A 27,147-nucleotide genomic window follows, 5' to 3' on the forward strand; every position below is an offset into this window, starting at 1 on the left:
GTACCTTCTATTCCAGACAGGCAACCAGCTCACACTTGTTGCAGGTATAGTTTTTCACATTCTCAGGCAGGAAGACACAGGTATTGCAGGTGACTGCAGCAGCTCCCTCACCCTCTGTGTCTCTTGGTCCTACATGCATCCTGAGACAGCACTCTAGACCATGGGTAGTCAAACTAAGGCCCGGGGGCCGGATCCGGTCCAATCACCTTCTAAATCCAGCCCATGGGCGGTCTGGGAATCAGCATGTTTTTACAGTTGGGATATGAGTACTCACCAGCTGCGTGCTAGCAGCACATTGTTTACATCATGTGATATTTCTGATGTTACTGAGCGTGAGACAGGATGTCCTACGCTGTTCTCAGGGTTGTGTTCTCAGTGTAACTTGTAGAATGCTAGGCTACTTTCAGACTGTTTCTTTCTTCTGCTGAGATGCAAGGGGAAAGTGAGTGTGCATCTCTCAAAAGGGAGGTGTCGCTTATCACCGGTCTTTCTGGACTGAGCAAAGACCAGCCAGAGGCAGACCACCGGAGAGAGGCCCCTGTGCCTGGGAAGAGGAGTCAGCCTTTCCCGAGGGGGCAGATCGCTAATGAGTAGAATGTGTGCTTTTATTTTAAATGCATCTCTGGGTTATTTGTGGGGCATAGGAATTCGTTCACCCCCCCCCCCCAAAAAAAATATAGTCTGGCCCCCCAAAGGGTCTGAGGGATAGTGGGCTGGCCCCCTGCAGAAAAAGTTTGCTGACCCCGGCTCTAGACCTCCTACTCAAACTCTACTACTAAATACCCTTGCAAACCCCCTGTTTATGAGCTCCTCGTCGCGTCGGGAGCTCCCAGAAGCTGCAATCGTCTAAGTATTACTGCTGCTGGCTGCTAACTTCTCCTTCAACTCACTTCCTCATTCAGCCTGGCTTCCTCTCAGCAGTATCCCCTCCCCCGCAGACCATGTCCTCTAGCAAAACACACAACCACACAGTGTTTTGGAGTATGCTGTTAGCAATATGCTGATGATACACAGCTCTACTTCTTTACATTTGCAGGTGAGGCAGTGAAAGTGCTGGACCGGTGTCTTGCCTCGGTAATGGACTGAATGAGAGCCAACAAACTGAAGCTCAATCCAGAAAAGACTGAGGCAATGTTAGTGGTTTGTCAGGGAACTGGGGGCTGAGAAGGGGGAAAGAATGGGGACATATAGAGATAAGCCTCTGATCGTTAGTAGTTGCACTTCCTCGGAGGAGGAGGGTGACGAAGGGTTGACAGGAAGCAATGAATCAGAGGGGGGGAGCAGTTTCCGGGGCTTAGCTCTTCACGTAACAGAGGAAGTAAAAGGGGAGGGCTCCGGAAGTGGCTATGCTGGAGGAAAAGAAAGGAACAGGTAGTCTCTGCAACTGATACCGAATGATGCAGATGTGCTCTGAGAGCTCTGTGTAAATAGGAGAATGGAACTAATAAATCCTGTAAATCTGGCCGGTTTCCCGGACTCTTATCTCTTCAAGCACCCACCAATCATCCCCTGACAGCTTGCAGAGACTCTTATGCCGGGTGCTAGCAAGAAACGACAGATAAGAGCGATGGAGAGGGAATTTGCTGCTTTGAAGGAAAGCCACGTCGATCTGGAAAGACGCACAGAGGAGCTGCATATCAGATTGGAAGAGAGTCGGGCGCAACATAAAGAACCGAAAGGGGACCTGCTGGGAAGAAAAATGGCTACGTTGGTGGGTAGGTTTGACAGCGATCCTCAGGAATATTTAAGCTTTAAAACGGAGATGAAGTATGCCTTAGAACTGCAGGGAACTGATTTTGCCAATGATGTACAGAGTGTGGCTTTTATAATTAGCCACATATCGGGGCCAGCTAGAGAGTGGGTGAGGCCACTGATAGCAGCCGGTAACGATGCACTCCGGGACTTGGCAAAGTTCTATCAGGCGATGGACGCCATGTTTACAAATGAGAGTCAAGTTGATATGACTCAGCAGGAACTCTTGGCTTTGAAGCAAGGCAATTTGACTGTGCGCAGTTACTGGTCTCAATTCGCAATGCTGGTCCACAAGCTGGGTTGGGATTTGAGTTTCGAACCAGTGCAGGCCCTGTTTAAGGCCGGGCTAAATTCTGACGTGAAAGATGAGCTTGCCAGAGGGCCCCGGCCCAAAGATATGGACGCGTTAACTAAGGCTGCCTTAGCGGTGGGCCTCAGGCAGGAGGCCCGTTTGCTGGAGAGGAGGCAGAGCATAGGGGAGCGTTTCCATGGCAATCGCATTCTTGAGATGCCGGCAGGGGCTACTAAAGGTCAGAGTCAGCAAGAGCCCATGGAGATCGACTCAGCCTGCGCGCGGAAACATTCAAAAGCCCAACTGCAGAGCAGAAAGGAAGGGAAAGGACTGGCAGGCGGCCAAGAGGTGTTTTTTGTGCCAGAAACCAGGACACTTTGCCAGAGTGTGTCCGGAGCGTCGTAACTGGCAGGGAATGGTGGGGGCCACTCCACAGGGAGAAGAGGAAGTGCCCCAGGTGCAGGGAAATGGGAAGGCCTGGCTGGTGGTGAACCGGGGTAGCAGCCAGGCAGCAGCAGCAGCAGCGAAGAGCCCCGACCAGGCCACCCCAAACCAGGCATAGTGGTGAGAGTGCTGCTGGAGCTCCCAAATGACCACGCAATGGAGGTCCACGCCCTAGTGGACTCAGGGGCCAGTGTGAACTTCTTCAGCAGGGACTTTGCTGCGCAGCACCAGTTGCATCTTCAGCCTCTGGATTTTCCTCTGCAAGTGACCACCATTGATGGAAGGGAACTTTTGGGAGGGGAAGTGACGCATCAGACTCCTCCCATGAGGATGAGGATTTCCACGCACTCCGAGACCATCGCCTTTCACGTAGTCACCTTGGTGGGGCCACCGATTATTCTGGGAATGAGTTGGTTGGCCTTGCACGACCCGGTGGTTTCATGGCACCAGTGGTCCCTGACTTTCGGGTCGGCGCACTGTTTGGAGAACTGCCTGGGAGTAGGGGAACCTCGGGAAAGGAGGGCCAACGTGTCTGGGAAAGAAAGGCGGAATCCCTCCACAATACCGAGACTGTTACCAAAAAGCACCAATACGGCAGCAAGCAAAGGCTCTAGCAGCTTCGTCAGCTGCTGATGGCTGGAAAGCCAGACAGGATGTTTGTGACTGTTGCCATGGGAACAAAGGGGCAGTCCATTCTGTACTGAGCACCGGATGTTAGCTCAGTGTGTGTGTCATGTGACCCGTACTGGAAGTACATGGGTGGAGTTTGATTCTCACTGCTGTTGAGTGCAGACATGTTTCTCTGTACTGCTGTAAGAGACAGAAATAAAAGAATGTAAATAGATTTCTGTCTGCTTCTTTCCCCTCCCTGGGGATACCAAAGGGGAGAGAGAAGGAACGGTGTGTTCTTCTCACATCTGGGAAGGATTGCCGCGACCTCGCCTGTTAATCTGCCGGGAATCGCAGCGGGGAGGTCGATAAGGAATTTCTGCCGGTGCCTACGTTGTGGGACATTCCTCTGACCCAGGCAGAATTCAGTGAGAGAGAGGCCAACACGTTACCACCGCACCGGCCTTACAATTGCCAGATTACCGTAACTTGGTCCCGAATGATGCAGATGTGCTCTGAGAGCTCTGTGTAAATAGGAGAATGGAACTAATAAATCCTGTAAATCTGGCTGATTTCCCGGACTCTTATCTCTTCTAGCACCCACCAATCATCCCCTGACATGGGTGGTTCCCTAGATCGGATGGATGGGAAGTTACCTGCTCTTGATGGAGTGGGTACGTAGCTTAGGGGTAGTTCTGTGTCATTTGTTGTCACCTGAGGCTCAGGTGGCCTCAGTGGTGTGGAGTGCCTTCCATCAACTTCAACTGGTGGTCCAGCTGCACCACAATCTGGACAGGGATAGCCTAACTATCATATATGCTCTGGTAACTCCTAGGTTAGATTACTGCAATATGTTATACGTAAGTCTACCTCTGAAGACAGTTTGGAAACTTCAGCTACTGCAGAATTTGGTGCACAGGTTGCTCACTGGGGCAAGACAGTTTGAGCATATTACACTGATTTCCAGTCCCTATTAAAACTACAGTAGCACCTCAGGTTACAAATGCTTTGGGTTACAAACACTTTGGGTTACAAACTCCTCTAACCCAGAAGTAGTACCTTGGGTTGAGAACTTTGCCCCAGGATCAGAATGGAAATTGTGCGCTGGTGGTGCGGTGGCAGCGGTAGGCCCCATTAGTGAAAGCGCACCTCAGGTTAAGAATGGTTTCAGGTTAAGAACGGACCTCCGGAATGAATTAAGTTTGTAATCCGAGGTACCACTGTACTGGTTTTGACCCATAGAGCCCAAAGCGGCTTGTGACTGCAGTACTTCAAGGACTGCTTTCCCCCCATATAAACTGTCCCAGACCCTGCAATCACCACCAGTGGCCCTTCTTTGTGTGCTTCCTCCACAAGAGTTCTAGGGGGTGGCAACATGAGAATGGGCCTTTTCTGCTGTGTCTCCCCATTTGTGGGATGCTCGCCCCAGGGAAACTCGCCTGGCACCTTCATTGCATATATGTAGGTGCCAGGCAAAAATGTTTCTCTTTGGCTAATTAGCAGTCTATGACTTTTAAAATGTGTTTCTGGGAGCGGGTTTACGGTTTTGTTTTGTTATGTTATGTATTTTGTAATCTTATTTTGTGTTTTTCTGTTGTGAACCGCCCTGAGATCTTCAGATGAAGTATACAAATTATTAATGTTAATTGATGATGATGATGATACCAGTTGCTGAAAATTGCAGGAGGGGAGAGTGCCCTTGTGCTCAAATCCTGCTTGCCGGTTTTTGCACAGGCATTTGGTTGGCTACTGTGAGAGCAGGATGCTGGACTCAATGCACCATTGGCCAGATCAAGCAGGCTGGGCTTATGTTCTTATGCATCAATAAGGAGGAGGGCAGCCAAGACGAAGCCTACAGGTACTACAGAAAAGGCTTATAAACAGGATGGTTTCTCCCTCCCCTTCATAGCTGTCAACTTTTCCCTTTTCTTGCCAGAATTCTATTCGGAATAAGGGAATTCCCCTTTAAAAAAAGGGAAACGTTGACAACTATGCTCCCCTTTTCCATTGGTATCGTCCAGAATCTTTCGGTGTGCGTCACTGCCCACTCTTAAGGGTGATCACTTTCAGCTTCTCTCTAGTGGTATTGCCCTGATTTGGCTCAATCTAGCGCAGCCTCTTGTCTATTACCAAAGACCCCTCCCTCGCAACGGCAGTGGTGCGGTCTGGAACTGCCCAGCAGCCTCCGCCATTGTTAAGACGCGTTGTTTGATCGCCCTGCCGCCAGCCCTGCGCCTTTGTTGAAGTGTTAGGAGGTGTTACAGCTCAGGGAGCCTCTCGGAACCTGCCGCTGCTTTTTGTGCCCCGCGCCCCACCTTCCCTGGGGGCTGGTGTGTATGAGTGTTTCAACATCGCGAGCTCGCGATGTCCACGCCCGCCCGGAGGCGCCTCATGCGGGACTTCAAAAGGTAAGCGCTGAGTCGGGACCCCCCTTCCCAGAGGCTAACGAGGAAAGCAAGTGAGGTGATCCAACATGGCGCTAATAAAGGTAGCGTAGTGACAGAGTTGTGTTACTTGCACAAGGCAGGCAGTGGCGCCCATGGATGGAGAGTTACGTCGTTTGCCCTGATTGGGTGGACGGTGATACTCTCTCCCGCCACTGAATTGGGTGTCTCTTTTTTCCCGTCCCTCCCTCCCAAAACAGGCTTCAGGAGGACCCTCCAGCCGGAGTCAGTGGGGCTCCCTCGGAGAACAACATAATGGTGTGGAACGCGGTCATATTTGGGTGAGTAGGCAGGCCTGGATCGCCTGTTCTTCCTTTTCCAAATAAATCCGAAAAAAGAGGTTTAAAACTCTATGTAATCTCATTGTCCAGATCTCGGTTTCTCTCAGAATAATAATCAGCAATCCTTATCGCGCATCTTGAGGGGGGGTGTCTGCCAGTGTGTGCTCTTCTTACTATGATTATTCTTATTTCACTTATATCATGCTGTTCCTTCTAGGAGCACAAAATGAAAATGCCTGTTCCCATTCAGTGTTTTTCAAAAAGTTAGTTATATATGTATCTTTCTATGCTTTCCAGGAGTGCAGAATGATATGTCTTTGATACATGTATTTATTATAGTAATATTATTACAGTAGAAAACTGCTTGTATTTTGGGAAGAAAAAGAAAGACACAAGTGTAATAATTATAATTGTAGCTGCATCTCGCTCCTCTCCTGTTTCTAAGATGTTCATAGTAGGGTCTATGTGCTATTAAAATTATTGCTTTAATGATTATAATTAGTTTTGCTCATCCTCTGAGGTCATGTAGTTTTGCAGGGATGACTGTTTGTAACAGCTATTGTTCTTAATTGTATTTTCCTCTTTGTCCAGTGATGGCGGAAGGTGTTTTTTTAAATAAATAAAAAAAATCTCAACAGTGTTATAAAGTCATATATCCAGGCAGAGAGGGTTGTGTTTCTGTGTGAGTTTACAAAAACTAGAGCTGGTGCTGCACAAAATTTATTTTAATTCCAATAAGCAGCCTCTGGTGTGTTGTACATTTTTAAAAAAATCTCTTGCTGTAAGGCAGGAATCGCCAACCTTTTTGGGCCTATGTACACATGTGCAAACAGGTGAAACTGCTGTGGGCACCACACACCCATCATGACCTATTCTGTTGAGTACAACAGAATGCTTTTTTCCAAGTCTAATTTCAGCTGGAAAGAGAGGACCATGTGGGCTCCAGGAAAGGCTTCTGCAGGCATATACTGTATTTTTCGCACCATAGGACGCACCAGACAATAGGACGCACCTTGTTTTAGAGGGGGGAGAATTTCCCCCCTCTTGTTTTCTCCCTCTAAAACAAGGTGCGCTCAGTCGCCTTCAGGCGGCTACCTTGGAAGCCTGGAGAGCGAGAGGGGTCGGTGCGCACCGACCCCTCTCGCTCTCCAGGCTTCAGGTTCCTTTCGACCTGCTCTTTGGGGCTGGCGGGGGGAAGCCCACCACCAGCCCCAAAGAGCAGGTCAGGGAGCAGCGGAAAGGCGCGCAGCGGAGAGGCTGCTGCCATAGTCGCGCGTCACCTCTCCAGCTGGGAGAGGGTCGCGGGGCTATGGCTTCTTTAGCCCCGCGCGCGGTCTCCCGGCTGGAGAGGTGGCTCACGGCTATAGAGGCTCCTGCCATAGCTGCACGTCACCTCTCCAGCCGGGAGAGGGTCACGGGGGGCTTCTGAATATCCACTGAATATTACGTCCTGTTAGACAGGGGAGGAAGTTTATTTATATATATATCATTTTTTATTTGATTTTCCAAAATAGAGGAAAGAAGAAGAAAAAGAGAAAGAAAAGGAATAAGCTTACATCAAAAGATCATACAAATTCCACATATCAAGATTACTCTGAATCTCCTGACTTCCCCCCATCCCATCCATGGGTCCTCTTAATTCTATTTTCAACTGCATATCAATACTTCTCCAATTTTTTATCTTCCTAGGTTATCTGTACTTTCTATTACATTACAAGTGTATTTAGAATCCTGCTACTGTTTTAACCTTTTTGCAATGATTTTGTATATACATTATAAACATGTCCCTTTTTAAAAAAAAGTTTCTTGTCTTCTTGGTTTCTGAGCTTCCCAGTTAATTTTGCCATTTCGGCATAGTCCATCAACTTGATTTGCCATTCTTCTTTGGTCAGGGTTGTCTCTTCCTTCCATCTCTGGGCTAGCAAGATCTGAGCTAGCAAGATCTAGCAAGATGTTGTAGCATACATGAACAGTTTCCTCTGATCTTTGGGGATCTCGGTACCTATAATTCCTAGTAAAAAAGTTTCTGGCTTTTTAGGGAAAGTTATTTTAAACATTTTTTCATTTCATTATATATCATTTCCCAGAATTTTTTGATTACATTACAGTTCCACCACATATGATAAAAGTTACCTTCTATTTCTTTACATTTCCAGCATATATTGGTACTTGTTCTATACATTTTTGCTAATTTTACTGGGGTTAAGTACCACCAATACATCATTTTCATATAGTTTTTTTTCCGTGAGGAACACGCCATAAATTCAGATGTGTTTTCCACAGCCTCTCCCAATCTGTCATTTTTATATTATGTCCCACATCCATCGCCCATTGTATCATCACAGATTTGACCTGTTCATCCTTTGTGTTCCCTTCCAGGAGCAAATTATACATTTTGGACAATAATTTAAAGTTATTTTCTAAGATCTCTCTTTGAAATCTTTTAATTTTACCTGGTAGGTTTTCTACCTCGGTTAACAGCTCTCTATATGTTGGCTAGTTAGTTCTCATATTCACTTTCTTCACAGATACTGCTTCTAACAGGGAAAGCCACCACAGTGTTTTTTGTTCTAATAGATCTTTATACTTCTTTATACTTTATACTTTTTATACTACTTTATACTTTTTATACTTCTTTATACTTTATACTTTTATACTTTAAAAATTTATTTTCTTAGTATATGATTCTGAAATCCTTTATGTACTTTTACTTTATCATACCATAAATATGCATGCCATCCAAATCTATTATGTCCTTCTAGATCTAACACATATCTGTTTTTCAATATTATCCATTCCCGGATCCAGCAGATGCAAGATGCCTCATAGTATAATCTCAAATCTGGCAGGGCAAAACCTTCTCTCTCTCATATCTGATAATAATTTATATTTTATTCTTGGTTTCTTCCCTTGCCAGATGAATCTAGAAATATATATTTGCCATTCTTTGAAGCATCCAGTACTGCTTATCACCGGGATTGATTGAAATAACATTCTTGACAATACATTCATTTTAATCATTGAAATTTCCCCCATAACGATAAATTCATTCTCCCCAAATTCTAAATTCCTTTTTATTTCTTTCCATTTTTTCATAATTATCTTTGAATATGTTAATATTTTTAGCTGTCAACCATACCCCCAGATATTTTACTTTTTAATGTATATTTAAATCCATTATCTGTTGTAACTCCTTTTTGTATTGCTCCATCACATTTTTCAATAAAACCTTAGTCTTATTTTATTCAGTTTGAAACCTGACACCTGTCCAAAGTCCTGAATTTTTTCCAATACCTTTGGTAATGAGTTTTTTGGGTCCTCTACCGTAATCACAAAGTCATCAGCAAATGCTTTTAATTCATATGCTTTATTTCCTACAGTTATTCCTCTAATTGTTTCATCTGTGCTTATCTTCCTCACCAGGACCTCTAGCACTAAAATAAATAATAATGGTGACAGGGAACAGCCTTGTCTTGTCCCCTTTAATATCTTACATTTTTCTGTTGTAACATTATTTACAATTAACATTGCTTGTTGATTGGAGTATATTGCATCAATACCTCTCCCAAAGGTCTCCTCAAAATTCATCTTTTATATTACCATCTCATTTCTAACTTCCAGGTGTGCTCTATAACATCAATTATATTCCTTATATTATCCTTCATCTGGTGTCCTGGTAGGAAACCAGCTTGATCATGATGGATTATTTCTGTCAAGACTCCTTTCAATCTATTGGCCAAGATGTTTGCAAATAATTTATAATCGTCGTTTAATAGAGAGATCGGTCTATAGCTTTTAACCAAAAGTAAGTCTGCGTCTTAGGATGCGGGTGGCACTGTGGGTAAAACCTCAGTGCCTAGGACTTGCCGATCGTATGGTCGGCGGTTCGAATCCCCGCGGCGGGGTGAGCTCCCGTCTTTCGGTCCCAGCTCCTGCCCACCTAGCAGTTCGAAAGCACCCCTAAGTGCAAGTAGATAAATAGGTACCGCTTTATAGCGGGAAGGTAAACGGTGTTTCCGTGTGCTGCGCTGGTGCTGGCTCGCCAGAGCAGCTTTGTCACTCTAGTCACGTGACCCGGAAGTGTCTCCGGACAGCGCTGACCCCCGGCCTCTTAAGTGAGATGGGCGCACAACCCTAGAGTCGGACACGACTGGCCCGTACGGGCAGGGGTACCTACCTTTAAGTCTGCGTCTTGCTTTGGGATTAAGGTAATGAATGCCTCTTTCCAGGCCTCTGCTACTTTACCGTTCTTTAAAATTTCATTCATAACATCTTTCAATGGCTGCACCAGAGAGTTCTGGAGTTGTTTTTTTTAATATTTAGCTGTCAGGCCATTGGGTCCTGGTGTTTCAGGGGAGGACGTTTCTTAGTTGAGTATATGTCCAGTCACCTGTGAACGATGATGGCTGTCTTCAAATATCTGAAGGGGTGTCACATTGAAGAGGGAGCAAGCTCGTTTTCTGCCGCTCCAGAGGCTAGGACCCAAACCAATGCATTAAAATGCAAAGAAATGAGATTCTGACTAAACATCACGGAGAACTTTCTGGTGGTAAGAGCTGTTTGACAGTGAAACGGTCTCCCTCACAAGGTGGTGAACTCTCCTTCACTAGAAATTTTAAAGCAGAGGTTGGATAGCCGTATATCAGGGATGCTTTAGTTGAGATTCCTGTGTTGCCGGGGGTTGGATTAAATGACCCTTGGGGGTACCTTTCTGTGTGACAAATTGGTTGCCATCAGACCAGAGCCATGCAGCACCATCATGCTGCTGCCTTTATTTTTAAAATAGCAGCAAAACTGGGGCGGTGAGCAGTGTGCAGTTTCCTTAGCACTGCTGTTTTAATTACACAATGCTATGGAGTATTTGGGGGTGGTATCCCCACCATTTGACCCAGATAGCATCTGGGTTGAGAGCAGGATTAGAGGTGGCAGCAGCACAGGAGCAGGTGACTGCTTGGTAGAAGTTATTTACATAAGTAAAACTACCCACATGTAGAAATTGTGAAATTGCTAAAACTTTTGGTTTTTTTCTCCCGAAACTCTTAAAGCTTGCTCACTCTGACCCCCATTTCTGTGCTGGGCATGGGTCAAAATTCAACTATACAGTGGAACCTTGCCTGTCAAATGCTTTGGAAGTAAAATGTTTCGGCTTTCGAATGCCGACAACCCGGAAATGAATGCTTCCATTTTCGAACGTGCCTCGGAAATCGAACAGCTTCTGAGGCACGTTTCTCCATTTTTCCCCCATGGATTTTGCCGACCACCCATTGCGCCTTGATTGTTGAACGTTTTGGAAGTAGAATGGTCTTTCAGAATGGATTACGTTCGGCAACTGAGGTACCACTGTATGTCATTCTGTAAAGGCTGACTGCCAGTTCAACAGTAAACGTAACTTTGGCAAACAACATGTGAGGTGCTGATATGCTTTCTCCTCTTTCAGGCCTGAGGGAACCCCATTTGAAGATGGTAAGTATTAAAACAAAACTAAAAAATGTTTTCAGTGAACAGAAGGTGGATGTAATCCATATATTAACGACTCCCAGGATTCCATGGATCAGCTGTCCTTGCTCTCTCTTGGCTAAAACACAGCCAGCTGCACTTAAGCATTTTGCCTTGTAAGTGGTGACTAGGCTTACTGTGTAAATAGTGCCCTTTACTTAAGAACTTATTTGAATTTCTTCTTATAAATGAAGTCTGCTTAAGGTAACAGTGTATCATACGTGTTCAGAGGCAATATATCTTTGATCACCGGTTATCAAGGATGGCTATCTCCATAAATAGAGAGTGTTTCAAATACATGGTCCCTTTTCTCTTTCCTCTGGATAAAAACACTGGTTCATTCCCTCCCATTTTGACAATTGTAGTCTTCTCCTCAATCCCCTTTCTAGCACTTTGCTGTCAACTTCATTCACCTCCCTGGTTGTTCTGATCATGTGGTCTATCTATACATTGTTCAAAACCAGTTTGAAGCCCACATCGCAATAACAGTTTCATTATATTTGACCCAGCAATATATTGCGAACAGCCTTCAAAACTCCAGGTAGCAGTACAATTGCAAGCAATTTGAGAAGTCCTGTCCCTGTGTATGGTGATTACTGGTTGCTGCTTTCCAAATACTGTTTTGCCTCCCCCAAGTGAGATGGGCTGGCTGCTTCCTTCCAAGCAGCAGGAAGGTCAGGTGTAGGACTGGGTGATAACTAGTTTTCAATATTGCGGTATATCGCTGGCAACTGCTACTACTTAAGGTTCTGAAACGGATAAATGATGATATTATCAATCACCTAATGGTCACTTTCAGCAGCAGGCAAGCCAAAATGCATCCAAATGAGACACTTGGGTTTGGGCTTCACTACCAAATGGTGGTATTCAGGACAATCCAAAGTACGGTGATGAGTCATAGTGAATACAAATAATCTGGGACTGCCAGCAGGCCTGCTAGGCAGCAGAAGCGGCAGCCGCTTGGCAGCAGTGGCACAATAATCAGCAGCCTATGAAGCCTTGCCACGGCAGTGGGCGGTGGTAGCAGAAGCCTGCGAGGCCTTGTGGTGGCCTGCAAGGCCTTGCGGCAGTGGCAAAAGCAACGACGGCCTGCAAGGCCTTGTAATTGTGGTGGCAGTGGCAGTAGCAGACTACGTGGTGGCAGTAGCAGACTACGTAATAATTGAATCTCCTATACCTAGGGAATTCCGTGAAACTGCTGGAGCATCTGCACAACAGGTACAGGGGAAGTTTCAATCTGTGAACAAGATAATTAGGCCTTGCCTCTTTCAATTGCAGGAACTTTCAAGCTTACCATAGAATTCACAGAAGAATATCCAAACAAGCCACCTACTGTTAGATTTGTTTCTAAGATGTTTCATCCAAATGGTATGTACCATCTAGAATCGAGTGGTTTGTGTCTTTAACTACAGCAATAATCATGGAAATGGACTGGATACTGATGATTTAAGGGAATTGCAGTCATATAAATATATGCTAAATGTTGCTGAGAATCCATTCTACATGGCCTTTTAAATTTCTAGCAGAATAGGGTGATTTCCCCAGTGACTCCCCTGATCAATGAGGTGTAGAATCCTTTAATTTTAAAGGCAAGAGGAAAACTTCTAAATGAAACCAAATCTACTTAGTAGCAGTACTAGTTCGTTGTTTGGGTTCTTATAATCCTAGATCTTGTCTGCTTCTGATATTTTGTTTGTTTGACTTCTGATGGAACCCTATAGTAAACAAACTTTTCTTGTCACTAGCCAAGTGTAACCAATTAGATTTCTAGCACTCCTATAGATGCTAATGCTTTTGTATATGAGTTTTTAATAGCTTTATTTTCAGTGGATTTTCTCATCCTACATTTATATCCTCTCCTCTCCCCACTTTATGAAGAATTCTAAAGCCTATATTGCAAAGTTCACATTAGACTTGCATTAGACTTGCATAGATCTTAGAAAGGAAATGTGTTCCTGGTGCTTAATCCTTGCTTGAAATACCATGCTGTGAACATCTTCATAAACATACTTGGGAGGTCAGAAAGGAGGATGTGTTGGTGGAGCAAGGTGCAGTTTACAGATTCAGTTCACCAGGGGCCTGTTTCATAACTTGTGGAAATCAGATGAGGAACAAGCTTCAGACACTTACTCTGTGTGTGACTTTAGTTAGTTATTCAATAAATGCCGACAATGAGCTGTGAGTGACAACCTGGCAAGAGAAACTTGCAGGGCACTGGCTCTTGTTATGAAACCCATTAATTTCCTTTTGTAGTCTATGCAGATGGTAGTATATGTCTGGATATTCTTCAGAACCGTTGGAGTCCTACCTATGATGTATCATCCATCTTAACATCCATACAGGTAACATCAGGGATTTAGTTTCTGTAATAACCATGAAAGCCGAAACACAACTATCTGGTGAACTATCTGCCATGTGATTCCATCATCATTATTTAAGACCCATCCTTTTATTTCTGTTAATTATAAAATGCAATAGTATAACTACAGGGGGTTGGACTAGATGATCCTCATGGTCCCTTCCAACTCTACAATTCTGTGATTGTGATTCTATAAATGTACATACAATGTGGGCAAAATACAAAATATCTGAAACACTAGTGACTAAACAACTGGGAAGGGCCTAAAGTGTTAAAAGCACTTCAAAGAAGACTCCCCCCCCCCATTGAATTAGTGATACATAGCATCCCCACTCTGTGACTTGCCCAAAAAGATTAACAAAATGGCTTCACAAACTGAAGCAGCTATACATTTCAGAAGCACTGCATCACTACATTTCTACATTTTTCTAGTGGTGATGATTACCTTTTGCGTATTTGGTGTAGCAGAAGCATATTCTTACAGTCTTGGGAGTGTGCTTTCTCCTTCCCTTCCTTTTTGCACTTTTGAAAATGTTCAGAAGTCATCCACCTTCAAACTGTCGCTTGAAGCCCATGCAAGATGTCTGCTGGTAGGGTGTTCACAAGGCCAAAAGCCTTGGACGGTTCTCTAATGGACTGTTCTCCCATCAGAACTGATTCTGAGCATAGTTATGTAGGCTTAAAGGAGTGGCTCATTGCACACATTAAGCTTTGCTGTTGGAACAAAGATAATTGTTAATTGTGTGACTTGTACATGTGGAGAGTGCATGTCATTGTGTTAAAAACAATGGGATAGGTGCAGGCTAAGCAGGGGACCTGAAATATCCAAGAAACGTTCCTAATATACATGGTACATCTGTCAAGTTTTGATATGTTGAATTAACCATTTTGCTTGCTTTGTTTGAAACCTCATTATGAAGCCTGATCCATCTTTTTCTTCTCAAAACAGTCTTTACTGGATGAGCCTAATCCAAACAGTCCTGCAAACAGCCAGGCAGCTCAGCTATACCAAGAGAATAAGCGGGAATATGAAAAACGGGTTTCTGCAATAGTAGAGCAGAGTTGGCGTGACTGTTGACCCTGGATGATGCGTATGTATGAAGTGTCTGAATTGTTCTCCTAGCATCACTGCATTTACTTTAAAAAGCAAAATAGCTGTTGTGCTGTTGCCACTCAACCTTACTGAAGCTTCTTTCTCCTTGGACAACAGAAAGCAACCCCTCCCCCATGAGGTCAAATGTACTGTACTTGGGTTACTTGTAAAAGACTTAATAAGGCTGAATTCCACTTTCTGTGATCTACCACCTCATATTAGGGCAGTATTGTGCATTTCTCTAGTGCAGGGACATCCAACTCCCAATAGACTGCAATCTGCTCACATTATAAAAAATCTGTCAGTGATCTACTCATTGTCGTAAAAAGACTAGCAGTTATCTACCCATAATTGTTGAACTTTTTTCAGGAAGCCAAAGTTGTGGTTGGGGTTGTTGTTTTTTTGCTTTTTTTGCTTCTTTTTAAGGAGATCACTGAGGGGCCAGAGATCTGCCAGGAACACCCCATGATCTACCTGTTGGACATGCCTGCTCTATTCTACACTAATATTTTAATTGTAATTGTGTTATACACAATGTAGCTAGATTTTTTTAAAAGAATGTTTATCTACAATATACATTTTTAACTGTGACTCAAGCGCTGATCTGTCTAGGCTGGTCATTTAACTGCTTGTATCAACTTCAATGCATCTGTAAGTACTGTGTGAAGAACTAACTTTTCCCTGCTGTTTTCTCATTCTTCCTTTTTTCTGTTCAGCAATGTGATGAAAGCATTTCAAATTGCAAAATGGGCTATTATTTTAAGCTCATCAGAGGTGAGGGAAGGAGGTTACAGTTTGCTCTGTGGGTCATGTGCAAAGTGATTTATCATTGTAGTGTGGTAACATATCTAAGGAAGTGCTAGGTATCCTTTCTTTTAAGAATATCCGAACTGCTTAGTAGTTTTCAAGGCTTTTTGAAGATTGCTATGGGACAGGGGTTGACAATAACTTTGTGGTGCGCAAAGAATGAGAGAAAAATCAAAGTGCTTGTTTCCCTTTCTACAGGTGAAACTCGGAAAATTATAATATCGTGGAAAAGTTCATTTATTTCAGTAATACAACTTAAAAGGTGAAACTAATACAGTGGTACCTCGGGTTACATACGCTTCAGGTTACAGACTCCGCTAACCCTGAAATAGTACCTCAGGTTAAGAACTTTGCTTCAGGATGAGAACAGAAATCGTGCGACGGCAGCATGGCAGCAGTGGGAGGCCCCATTAGCTAAAGTGATGCTTCAGGTTAAGAACAGTTTCAGGTTAAGAACAGACCTCCTGAATGAATTAAGTATGTAACCAGTATGTAACCAGTATTAAGTATGTAACCAGATGTACCACAGAGAAAGATGAGAGACATGAGACCTAGCAATGCAGAAGAGCTGAAGGCTGCTATTGAAGCATCCTGGTCTTCCATAACACCTCAGCAGTGCCACAGGCTGATAGCATCCATGCCACGCCGCATTGAGGCAGTAATTGATGCAAAAGGGGCCCAAACCAAGTACTGAGTACATATGCATGCTTCTACTTCTCAGAGGTCCAATATTGCTCTATTTGCAATCCTTGTTTTGCTGATTTCATTTAATAATCTAATTTTCTGATATGGTTAATTTGAGGTTTTCATCAGCTGTACGCCATAATGTCACAATTATAACAAAGGCTTGACATATCTCAATTTGCATGTCATGAGTCTATCTCATATATTAGTTTCACCTTTTAAGTTGAATTACTGAAATAAAAGAACTTTTCCACGATATTATAATTTTCCGAGTTTCACCTGTATAACTAATCCTTCTGTCTCTTACTAGAGAAAATAAGATGCTACTGCTTTGCTTTCTGTTTTTTAAAAAAAACAGTAAGGAGGTCACAAGTGCTATTACTGCATTTTTCAATCTCTCACCTCCCTTATCAAGTTGTTCAACCTTTGGAAAAGCAGTTTTGTAAGCTCAGTTTCTACATTTTAGATACTTTAAGCAGCAGTGTTGGAAGAGACTGATCAATGTGTTTGTCTGCTCTTCCAGTGTCTTCTGTGTATATATTAATTCAACTTCACACAATTAACCCACGTACAAAACATTTTACAATTACTTGTAAATAAATGTATAATCTTAAAGTGCTTATTGTTGAAGGCGGCAAAATATCTATCACTATTTTTATTCTGGTAAATGTTCTGGAAACAATAATGCTGCTGCTAGTTGCCCTTCTTCAAGCTGGCTTCACCTGCTTGGGGAGCTTATATTATAGAAACAGTCTGAAGCAGCTTTCCTTCCATATGCAATTGAAATTATTCAACCCCCATTGCAAATCAGGTTTATTTGCAAACAGCTGAAAGTCTGTAAATTTTGATATGAGCAAATAGTTCAACACAACGGATGCTTCAAGTGGTTTCCCCAAATTCAGCTGAAATTGCAACTTATATGGCAGGCATAGGCAAACTCGGCCCTCCAGATGTTTTGGGACTACAACTCCCATCATCCCTAGCTAACAGGACCAGTGGTCAGGAATGATGAGAATTGTAGTCCCAAAACATCTGGAGGGCTGAGTTTGCCTATGCCTGTTATATGGGCTTCTCCAGCCTCACTATTATTGAATCCCCTAAATACAATCCCTCACAACAGCACAAATACAACAGGTGTTGTCTCAAGCACACCTGATGCAACTAATTAAGAGCTTTAATAGTTGCACCAGGTGTGCTTGAGCTGCAACACATGAAATACCAGAGCTGGCTAGGGGGTTGTGGAGTGTCAAATTTGGCTGCAAGTTAGAAATATGGCCATAACTGTCAACTTTTCCCTTTTCTTGTGAGGAATTCTATTCGGAATAAGGGAATTTCCCTTTAAAAAAGGGAAACGTTGCCAGCTATGAATATGGTTAAGTCAAGAGAATGGTCCAAGAAGGTCAGAGAAGAGATCATTGGCCTTCACAAACAAAGAGCAGGATACAAAACAATAGTGAAGGTGCTGAATGTTCCTAGAGACACTGTTGGAAGCATAGTTTGGAGGTTCAAAGTTAAAGGAACAGTGGTCACGCTACTTAGATGGGGCAGAAAAAGGAAGCTATCTGCGACAGCAACCAGATTTCTGAGATGGTAGGCTGGGAAAAACCCTCAGTGACTGCAAAAGAGCTGCAGCAAGACTTGGTGGCAGCAGGCACTGAGGTTTCAGTGAGCACAGTAAAGCTCATAGTAAATGCAGGGGGTTTCCATGCCAGAACTCCCAAGATGTACACAATACTGACCCAAAAGCACAAGAAAAGTTGGCTCCAATATGTTCAAAATCGTATACATAAGCCACAAAAGTTTTGGGATTCTGTTCTGTGGAGCAATGAAACAAAATTGGAACTTTTTGGCCCCATGGATCAGCACTATGTCTGGAGGAAGAGGAATGAAGCATATGCTGAAAAGAATACTCTGCCTACAGTGAAGCATGGTGGTGACTCGATGCTCTGGGGCTGCTTTCCATCCTCTGGCACTGGAAACTTGCAGCGTGTGGAAGATAGGATGGATTCACTGAAGTATCGGAATAGCCTAGGAGGAAACAGGGGGGGGGGGTGATCCATTGGAGCAGTCAAATACAACATTCCTTGTTTCCCTAGAGTGGACACAGACAGGGGGTGTTATTCCAGCCAAGGTAGAATTTCTTGTTACATCTGGTCTGGAATATCCTTCCACCTGCATGTGACCAGGTAGGTGGACGTGACCCTTGCAGACTCTACAAAGGGGCCAGTCATGCAGCCATCCCTCCTCTCTTTTGCCACTCTCTTCCATTTTGGCCACTGCTCCTGATGCTGTCTGCTGGCTCTGTGCCAGCAGCACATCGGCCCATCCTTACAAGGATGTAAGCCACACTGTATCTGTAACTACAAGCTAAAGGCTGCCTTCAGGGATCATACTGTGAACTGAACGTGAGTAAACTTCATTACTCATAAGGAAAAGATTTGTGTCTTTTATTTCTTTTTAAGAGGGAACAAAGGGGTCTTACCAGGAATATACTCCAATCTGGGCATGCCAAATTGGATTGCTTAACTAGATTCAAATGAATCTGCAAACTAGCTTTCTGCTGTGTGAAGGCGAATGAGCTCTGAGATATCTATCTATCTATCTATCTATCTATATCACTCACTAGCATGAGTGAGGAAGGATAATATTTAATCAATATATCCTCTCCTACTGTTCACAACATTCCCACAGAAACGTCATGCCATCTGTGAGTAAGCTGAAGTTTAGGCGTCTTTGGATTTTCCAACAAGACAGTGATCCCAAGCATACCTCAAATTTCACCAAGGGTGGGTTGCAGAAGTAGTCCTGGAAGGTTCTATAGCGGCCATCACAGTCACCTGACTTGAACCCCATAGAAAAAATCTGGTGGAATCTGAGGAAGGTGGTTGCAGCACACAAACCCAAGAATATTAGAGTCCAACAGGATCTCTGCTTTACATGGTATCTTACGAGCGAAATTCATGACACTCCTCTCACAAGTGGTGCCCTGCATGCTACTGAGCAAAAAAAAGTGAAAAATCCAATGAGCTCTATAAGGCTTTAGTAAGTGTCTTTTGCTTCTTAACCAGATACAAGGTTAAGTAGGGTGGTTGTCCCCTGTTGCAGTTCATTAATGGTCACTGGAGTACTCCTTCCATGCATCTGGTTCTTAATTGCTGAACGCATTCTATGCCACCTTCAGCAGTTCCTTAGGGCTGTACATTTCCCAGCTTCCTCTGTAAATGCTGCAGTAACTTTTTACATTGGCAACTGACAAGCAAAACTGTGTATGCATGTGTGCAGCGGGAACTAGATTTTGGACTAGATGACCCAGGGGGTCCCTTCAAACTCTACAATTCTATGATTGAAATGGTTCTTCTGACTAAATTGGGCAGTAGATTTAATCTCTTGGTACAAATATCAGAAAAGGCATTCCACTTTCCCTCAACTATCATTGGGGGTGGGATGGATGCCTCTTCTTGGATAGCACCTGCAATGATCTTTGTGCATAAGCTAAAATTATTTTTATGCACATACAAAAGTTATGCAGGCTTATTAGTAAACCAGCTTATTGTTCCTGGCTATGGAAGTTAGTAGGACCAGTAGTCTGGGATGACAGGAATTGTAGTCCAAAAGCAGCTGGAGACCCAAGTTTGGGAAACCCTGGGATAGAGGGTTGGAAGAGGTAGTAGTTTCTTAGATCCTTAACAAGCCTACATGTTCCTTAAGGGCTTGTGCTGCTGGAAGGGAAGGGCCTTTTCCACAAAGCCTAGTTTTGGAGTGACAAAAAAGGGAAATTAAAATTTCTCACACGCACATACACACCACATGCTACTGTAGCAAGGCAGAACCTTTTACTTGTTGCTCTCCACATGATATACAAGCACATGTACACAAAAGATGCAGAAGAAGAAAATGAGTATTGGGAGGCTACATATAGAAACAAGCGAATCAGCCCCCAGAGGTGTGTTTTTTTAGTACTTCACTGATCAATAGCAGTAGAAGAAAACCACTCCTCTGGATTTCATGTTAGTGTCAAAAGGTGATGGAAAATGCCTTAATTTATTCAATGACTTCATCAGTTTTGGAAAGCAGAAGCCTAACCACTTCAAGGTAAAACCCAAACTCCTGCAAGTTCTGCAACACACACACACAAAAATAAATTCCATGCCAAAGAATTACAGATCCTAGATCTTCTTATGACAGGGTAGAGAACCTGTGGCTTCGCACCTGATGTTGCAGGTCTACAACTCTCATCACCTGTTAAACATGCTGGCTAGAACTCATGGGAACTGAAGTTCAACAACATCTGGAGGACACTGGGCTTCCTGTCCTCTATAATATGAAATACAAACATTAAAACAAGCTTGTCTATCTTTGCATAATCCTGATAATACAGAGGTGTGACATACTCCCTCAACCCCCTCCCACAAAAATGTGGCATCAGAGCTATCTTTATAGACTTGTAGGTTAAAAATCACAGTTGTTGTGGCACAGTTGAACATATTTAAGGCCCACTGATTTCAGTGGGAGCATTATGTCAGTGCTATAGCTCTTTTAAAATTAATAGGACTCTGGCACACTCCTCCACCCCTGCCCAAGTGGAGAACTTTGGATTATGCCTTTGAATATTTTTTTAAAGAAAAATCTGACTCTGGCTTTGCTGATTTCACCTCCCATTCCAGCTTCTTCAGGGCTTATATCAGGGATGGAGAACCTGTGGGCCTCCAAATGATGATGGACTCCCAATTCCCATCAGCCCAATATGACCAATGGCCAGGGGACTACTTCTGGAGGATCACAGCTTCCTCATCTCTGGCTTTTAGGGCACAAATGCAGAACACACAACCTTGGGTAAACCAATCACCAAACACTAGTTACTTTGACAATGATCTGAAAAGGTCCCCCACCCTGTTCTTTCCACAATATAACCCAACATTTTAAATACAAAACATGCCATTCTGTACATGTCAACAAATAAATAAATGTATTATTAATAGCAACTTTACATATAGGTTTCTTCATACTGCCACCTTTCAGTTTTTCAACTTTATTTTTTTTAAGGCAAAATAAAGAGGGGAATCGTGCTTTTGTTTTTTTGTTTTTTATTCACTTTACCACACCAACAAAAAGACAAATATCCATATACATCAACACAAAGCAAAAAGAAAAAGAAATATATAGTCTCAAAACAGTAAAATAAAAATGGTCTTTTTCTGCAGTCCACTCCTTACTTCAGTTACTCACCATTGGCTTGCTGCCGAAACAGAACAAGATATTATTAAAATTTATTAAATTTTAATCTACCTTAGGTCATACATCATACTTGAAACTGCTACTGATATTATTCAAATGCTGTGACAGAGTTTAAACTACAATAATTATTTTTCAAATAGATTTTAAAGACTTCCTATTTTGAAACAAATACCTTGTTTGGTTTGGTTTGTATTTTATCAAACAAGCTATCTAATTCCACAAATTCAGCCAGTTTCTAAATCCATTCAAACCTTGAAGGAAATTTATCACTCTTCCAGTTTGCCGCAATAAGAACTCTTGCTGTGACCGTGGCATATAGAAAAGCCCTCTTACCTTTTTGGGAATGTCCAAATCTGTAATTCCCAAAAGGCTGGCTTCTGGTTTTTTATTAAAGGATATTTTAAACATTTTTTTTCCAATTCTAAATGGATATCCTCCCAAAACACCTTAATTTCCTTGCACTGCCACCACATATGAAACAGAGTACCTGGCTTTTCTTTACACCTCCAGCAGTTGCTTGGGACACTTTTATACATCTTGGAATGTTTCCAAGGGGTTAAATACCATTGGTGTTTCATTTTTAGGAAATTCTCTCTCAAAGAGTAGTAAGCTGTGAATTTCCAATTTGTTTTCCACAAATTTTCCCATTGGGTCATGATTATTGTGTACCCAAAGTCTTGCGATAACCATAGCCACTGTGACCTCCTCCTCGACTTCCCAGTCAAGGAGGAGTTGGTATACTTTCAAAAGTGTTTTAATTTTGGAATTCACCAAATCAGATTCAAATCTGGAAATCTCTGTGGCAAAACCCTTCAGTTTACCGGTTTTAAATGTCTCAAATAATTGGTGGTATTGAAACCAATCAGATATGTATTCCCTTATTTCCTCGAAATTTTTTAGCTTCAATTGGTTATCTTCTTCCTTTATGAGTACTTTATATGTTGGCCAAGCTCCCTGGGTATTTTTTCTCTTCACTGCACACACCTCTATTAGTGAGATCCACCAGAGGACTTTGGGCTCTAACAAGTTCTTATATTTCTCCCAGACAGTAAATAATGATTTCCTGTCAATATGATTCGATTTTTTAAAAAATGAACTTTAGCTTTCCCATACGCCAAGTATGCCATCCCCATCAATTATCAAAACCATCCAGATCTAAGAGGTCCAGGTCTTGCAACGTACACCAATCCTTTAACCAGGTAAAGCAGGCTGCTACATAATATAATTTCAGGTTGAGCAGGGAGAAGCCTCCTCTGTCTTTTATATCAATTAGAATTAAATGTTTAATTCTGGGTCTTTTCCCTTGCCATAAAAATTTAGAAATCTGTTTTTGCCAATTCTTGAGACAGTCTGCTCCACCCAGTATCGGAATCATTTGGAATAAAAATATTAGTTTGGGGTGCACATTCATCTTTATAACGGAAATCCTACCCAGAAATGAAAGTTTCAACCTGCTCCAAATCTCAAGATTCCTTTTGATCGCTGACCAAGTTTTCATATAATTGTCCTGCAATAAATTTATATTTTGGGGGCAATCCAAATACCTAAATACTTTGCTTTATTGCATATCTTCAGGCCCAATGTTTTTTCTAAGTCTTCCTTTTCCTGTGTTTGTACATTTTTAACCAACAGTTTTGTTTTAATGGTATTCAATTTAAATCCTGCCACTTGTCCGAAATTCTTAATCAGTTCTAACTCTCTTGTCAAGCTTTCTTTAGGATTTTCAGTCATAAAAAGTAGGTTGTCGGCAAAAGCCTTTAGTTTGTATGCTTTGTTCCCCAGTGTAATATCTTTAACAAGCTACTCTTCTCGTATCAGAATATTCAGAACCTCCATCACTAGGATTAATATCAGTGGTGACAATGGACATCCTTTCTGAGTTCCCTTACTTATTTTACACTCGTCTGTGATTTTACCATTGATCATTATTTTAGCCAATGGTTCCAAATAAATGACATTTATAAATGACATTTATTCCTTTGCAAAGATTTTTGCAAAGTTCGTTTGCCAAGTTCGATTTCTTGTATTAAATTTTTCATAAACTTCCAAGAAACATGGTCAAATGCCTTTTTGGCATCGACCAGCATAATAGCAGGTTTATCAATTTTATAAACAAGGTACTGTATTCTAAAGCATTGATCACACATCTGAGATTGGTTTGCATATAACGTCCTGGGAGGAACCCAGTTTGATCTTTGTGGGTTATTTCTTTCAGAACTGTTTTTAGCCTGTTTGCAATGATGTCAGCAAAAATCTTATAATCATTATTTAACAAGGCATTAGGTCTATAATTTGAGGGATCAGTTCCTTGTTTGTGGATGAGGATGATAAAACTTTCTTTCCACGAGTTCGGTAGCATTCCGTTTATGAAAATATCATTCATTATGTCTTTCATAGGTAAGAATAGTGATTCCTCTAATTTTTTTAATAATAGATAGTTGGCCTTTGGATTGCTTGCTGCACCTCCAGAGCAGTTATTGGAGAATTCAATGTAGAGATTTTCTCCTTGGGGATTATGGGTAATTTGCTTTTATTCAAATAATAGGTCATTTTTTCAATTTTCTCCGGTCCTTCTTTATATAACTTTTTTATAAAAATTGGCAAAGTGCCTACTAATTTCCTTCGGGTCTTGGATCCACATCTCATCAATTTTAATTTTATTAATAATTCTTTCATCCTGTTTCTTTTTTAATTGCCAGGCCAGAAGTCTGCCTGGATTATTTGCAAATTCGAAATTTCTTTTTTCCTTTAAATCATTTTTATTAAGTTTCCATTTTATATGAATATAACATACTCAAACCTATCCATTCTGAAAGAAATCAGCCCTGAGTGCTCACTGGAAGGACAGATCATGAAGCTGAGGCTCCAATACTTTGGCCACCTCATGAGAAGAGAAGACTCCCTGGAAAAGACCCTGATGTTGGGAAAGATGGAGGGCACAAGGAGAAGGGGACATCAGAGGACGAGATGGTTGGACACTGTTCTCGAAGCTACCAGCATGAGTTTGACCAAACTGCGGGAGGCAGCAAAAGACAGGAGTGCCTGGCGTGCTCTGGTCCATGGGGTCATGAAGAGTCGGACACGACTAAACGACGACGATGAACATACTCAAATTTTTCACATTATATTCCGCTCTCACTAACACACGACTCCCCTCCCTCCCAGTCCATGATTACCTTAAATTATCTTTTTTAATTGCTGTAGTGGAAAAACGGAAAACAATTGTATTTTGAGGAGTTAGGTGGCATGTCCCTTTCCCTTTAACACATGCAGTCCGGACTAGATACCCTGCTGCAATGGACTGGGAGGAACAGATGGCAAACAATTGATGAAGCAGTAGAGCAGTTGCGAGGGATGGTTATGCAGACTGGACTTTATTTGCAAGGGTTTGCAGGGCCGGATGTTCAGCGTTTTACTGCAGGAATGAGAGCACGTGTAATGAAGGGTGCCCCTCCCCACATGCAAGGTCCTGTTAGCACTGCTTGGACCGGCACAGGGGGTAGCAGTGGGGGAGGTAGTTGTGTTGTTAAGTCAACTAGGAGAAATCCACAGGGAAAGTGTCACCAAGCCCCAGGCACATGCGGCAAGAGAGGGGGAGAAGTTTCAACAAGTCAAGAGTAGGCAAGCCAAGAAGCCGGCTAATAAGATAACATGGGGGCAAATGTTCATGGAGCTTCTCAAGGCAGGGGTGCCTAAAGTAGACATTGATGGTATTGCAACAACGAAGATATATAAGATGTGGAAGCAGAGGTGTGCTGATGGTCACAGGGAGATAGCAATCCTCAAGTAAGGGGAGCCGTCCCACCAGAGGAGGCATTTTATCCCTCTTGGAAGGAGGCCCAGGGGTGGGAGATACCACAGCCCATGGATTAGGGGGGTGGCAAAACTCTGGAGGTAAGGCTAATAAAGACAGCCATCCCTGGAGAACAGCGCCCTCATATACCTCTGACCATATATTGGTCTTGAACAAATGTGCAGCATGTAATGGCCCTTATGGATACTGGGGCCGAGGTAACCCTGATACATGGCAATCCCGATAAGCATCAGGGGGGCACAGTTTATATCAATGCTTATGGGGATGGGGAAGAGCGTACCACTCAGGTGGCAGTATGTCTAGCTTTGGGAAAGTCTAGACCCTTTTGGGCACATGTGTTAGTCTCTCATGTACCGGAATATATCATTGGAATAGATTTATTGAAAGGGAGAGAATTTCAAACCCCATGGGGTCAGTTCTCTTTTGGGATTTGGGCCATAATGCTGGGAAGGGCAAAGTGGACCCCATTAAAAGTACCACCACCTTGCAAAGTGGTATATGTAAAGCAATATCGACTGTCGGGGGGCATAAAGAGATATCGCAAACCATTCCGGGATTGCTGGAAGTGGGAGTTCTAAGACCAGTGGTCTCCCCTTTTAATTCTCCAGTACGGCCACTGAAGAAGCCAGATGGCACGTGGAGAATGACAGTTGATTATCGGCAATTGAATAAGCATGCCCCGCCACTGGCTGTAGCTATGCCAGACATAGTGACCTTATTGGAACAAATAGAGAAAAATGCTGACTTCCAGGGTGGCGCCTTCGGCAATGGCTGCCTCCCTCTGAATTGGAGGGACCAGCTCCGCGCGAAACGGGTCGTATCCGCTACGGCGAAGCGGGGACCCTCTCAAAAATCACAGGCGGATGAAGCCTGTGACCATGGGACTTGGCGGGCACCTTTAGCGCCCCCCCAACCCGCTAAGGAACCCACCAACGGGCTCCGAAGTGAAGAGGGGGAAGTGGCGCGGTGCTGAGAGTCACCGGCTATTTCTGTGGAGCGAAGCCGCATAGCTGTTGCTGGAGAGCGCTGCCTTTTTCCTGGAACAATTGGGACTTTAAAACAACCCGTGAGTAGTATGGAAATTGGATTCTTTAAATATCTTTAAATTCGGCACTGATCGGGGAAGGTCCAAGCAGGAAGTCTGCCTCCCCTTTCTGTAAATACTCTAAAGCAAAGAACCTCCAACTAAGGTTGTGGAGAGCTTTATCTTTTGTAAAAGATTTTAATTCTACTGATTGAGATTACAAGAAAATTTATTTGGAAGCAGGGGAACCTGCAGGAGAAGAACTAAATTTAAAAATTGATGTGCCACCCCCCACCCCCCGGACTCGGGAGTGGGCTGTGAGAGCCGGTGGATGAGCAATTGAACAATTTGACAGCTGTCAAGTTAGCTGTCAAGATACAAAAAGAGGACTTTGTCTCTGCTGCTTATATTGGTTACAAGTTTATGTTTTAAAAGAAGGAAGGACTGTTACAATTTAACGTATGGAACTTTTGGTTTTGTGCTGAAAGGAGTAAAAAGAAACTTAAATCCCCCTAGAGGGGGTCTTGGGACATTGCATTAAGAACCAGCTGAGAATTATTATTTTTTTATCTTGATATGCTTAAGAATGGCAGCTGGTAAGGAAATCCAGTCTGAACTGAACAGGACTTTCTTTCTCTTGGGAAAGTTGCAAGGTCAAATAGGTGTTTTGACTGCAAACGTTATAACTTTGGGCACAAGAGCTAGTACTAGCAATGAACTTGATAAGAACTTGGTACAGGAATTCTACTTAACTGAACAAACAGAGAAAATTGAGAAGGAGAATAATGTTGCCTTTGAAGAGAAAAAAGGGGG

The 27,147-nt window shown here is 43.0% G+C and overlaps 1 protein-coding gene across 4 annotated transcripts in view; it reads left to right on the plus strand.

The window, feature by feature from the left end:
* Window positions 1-16,876, plus strand: part of LOC310835975 (ubiquitin-conjugating enzyme E2 A) — a 432,225-nt gene extending 415,349 nt beyond the window's left edge. Inside the window, exons 1-6 of one of the 4 annotated variants that reach the window (XM_083720946.1) lie at window positions 1,360-1,715; window positions 5,742-5,822; window positions 11,260-11,285; window positions 12,597-12,686; window positions 13,572-13,660; window positions 14,627-16,876. In XM_083720946.1, the coding sequence (XP_083577072.1) occupies window positions 5,797-5,822; window positions 11,260-11,285; window positions 12,597-12,686; window positions 13,572-13,660; window positions 14,627-14,755 (360 nt within the window). In that variant the 5' untranslated portion in view covers window positions 1,360-1,715; window positions 5,742-5,796 and the 3' untranslated portion in view covers window positions 14,756-16,876. Of the gene's footprint in view, window positions 1-1,359; window positions 1,716-5,154; window positions 5,506-5,741; window positions 5,823-11,259; window positions 11,286-12,596; window positions 12,687-13,571; window positions 13,661-14,626 lie in introns of those variants that run through there. The other 3 variants (XM_083720944.1, XM_083720943.1, XM_083720945.1) reach the window with 3 other exon arrangements.
* The last annotated feature ends 10,271 nt before the right edge of the window (window positions 16,877-27,147 follow it).

This window comes from Podarcis gaigeae (assembly GCF_964106915.1).
Source record: "Podarcis gaigeae genome assembly, chromosome: W".
NCBI lineage: Eukaryota > Metazoa > Chordata > Lepidosauria > Squamata > Lacertidae > Podarcis > Podarcis gaigeae.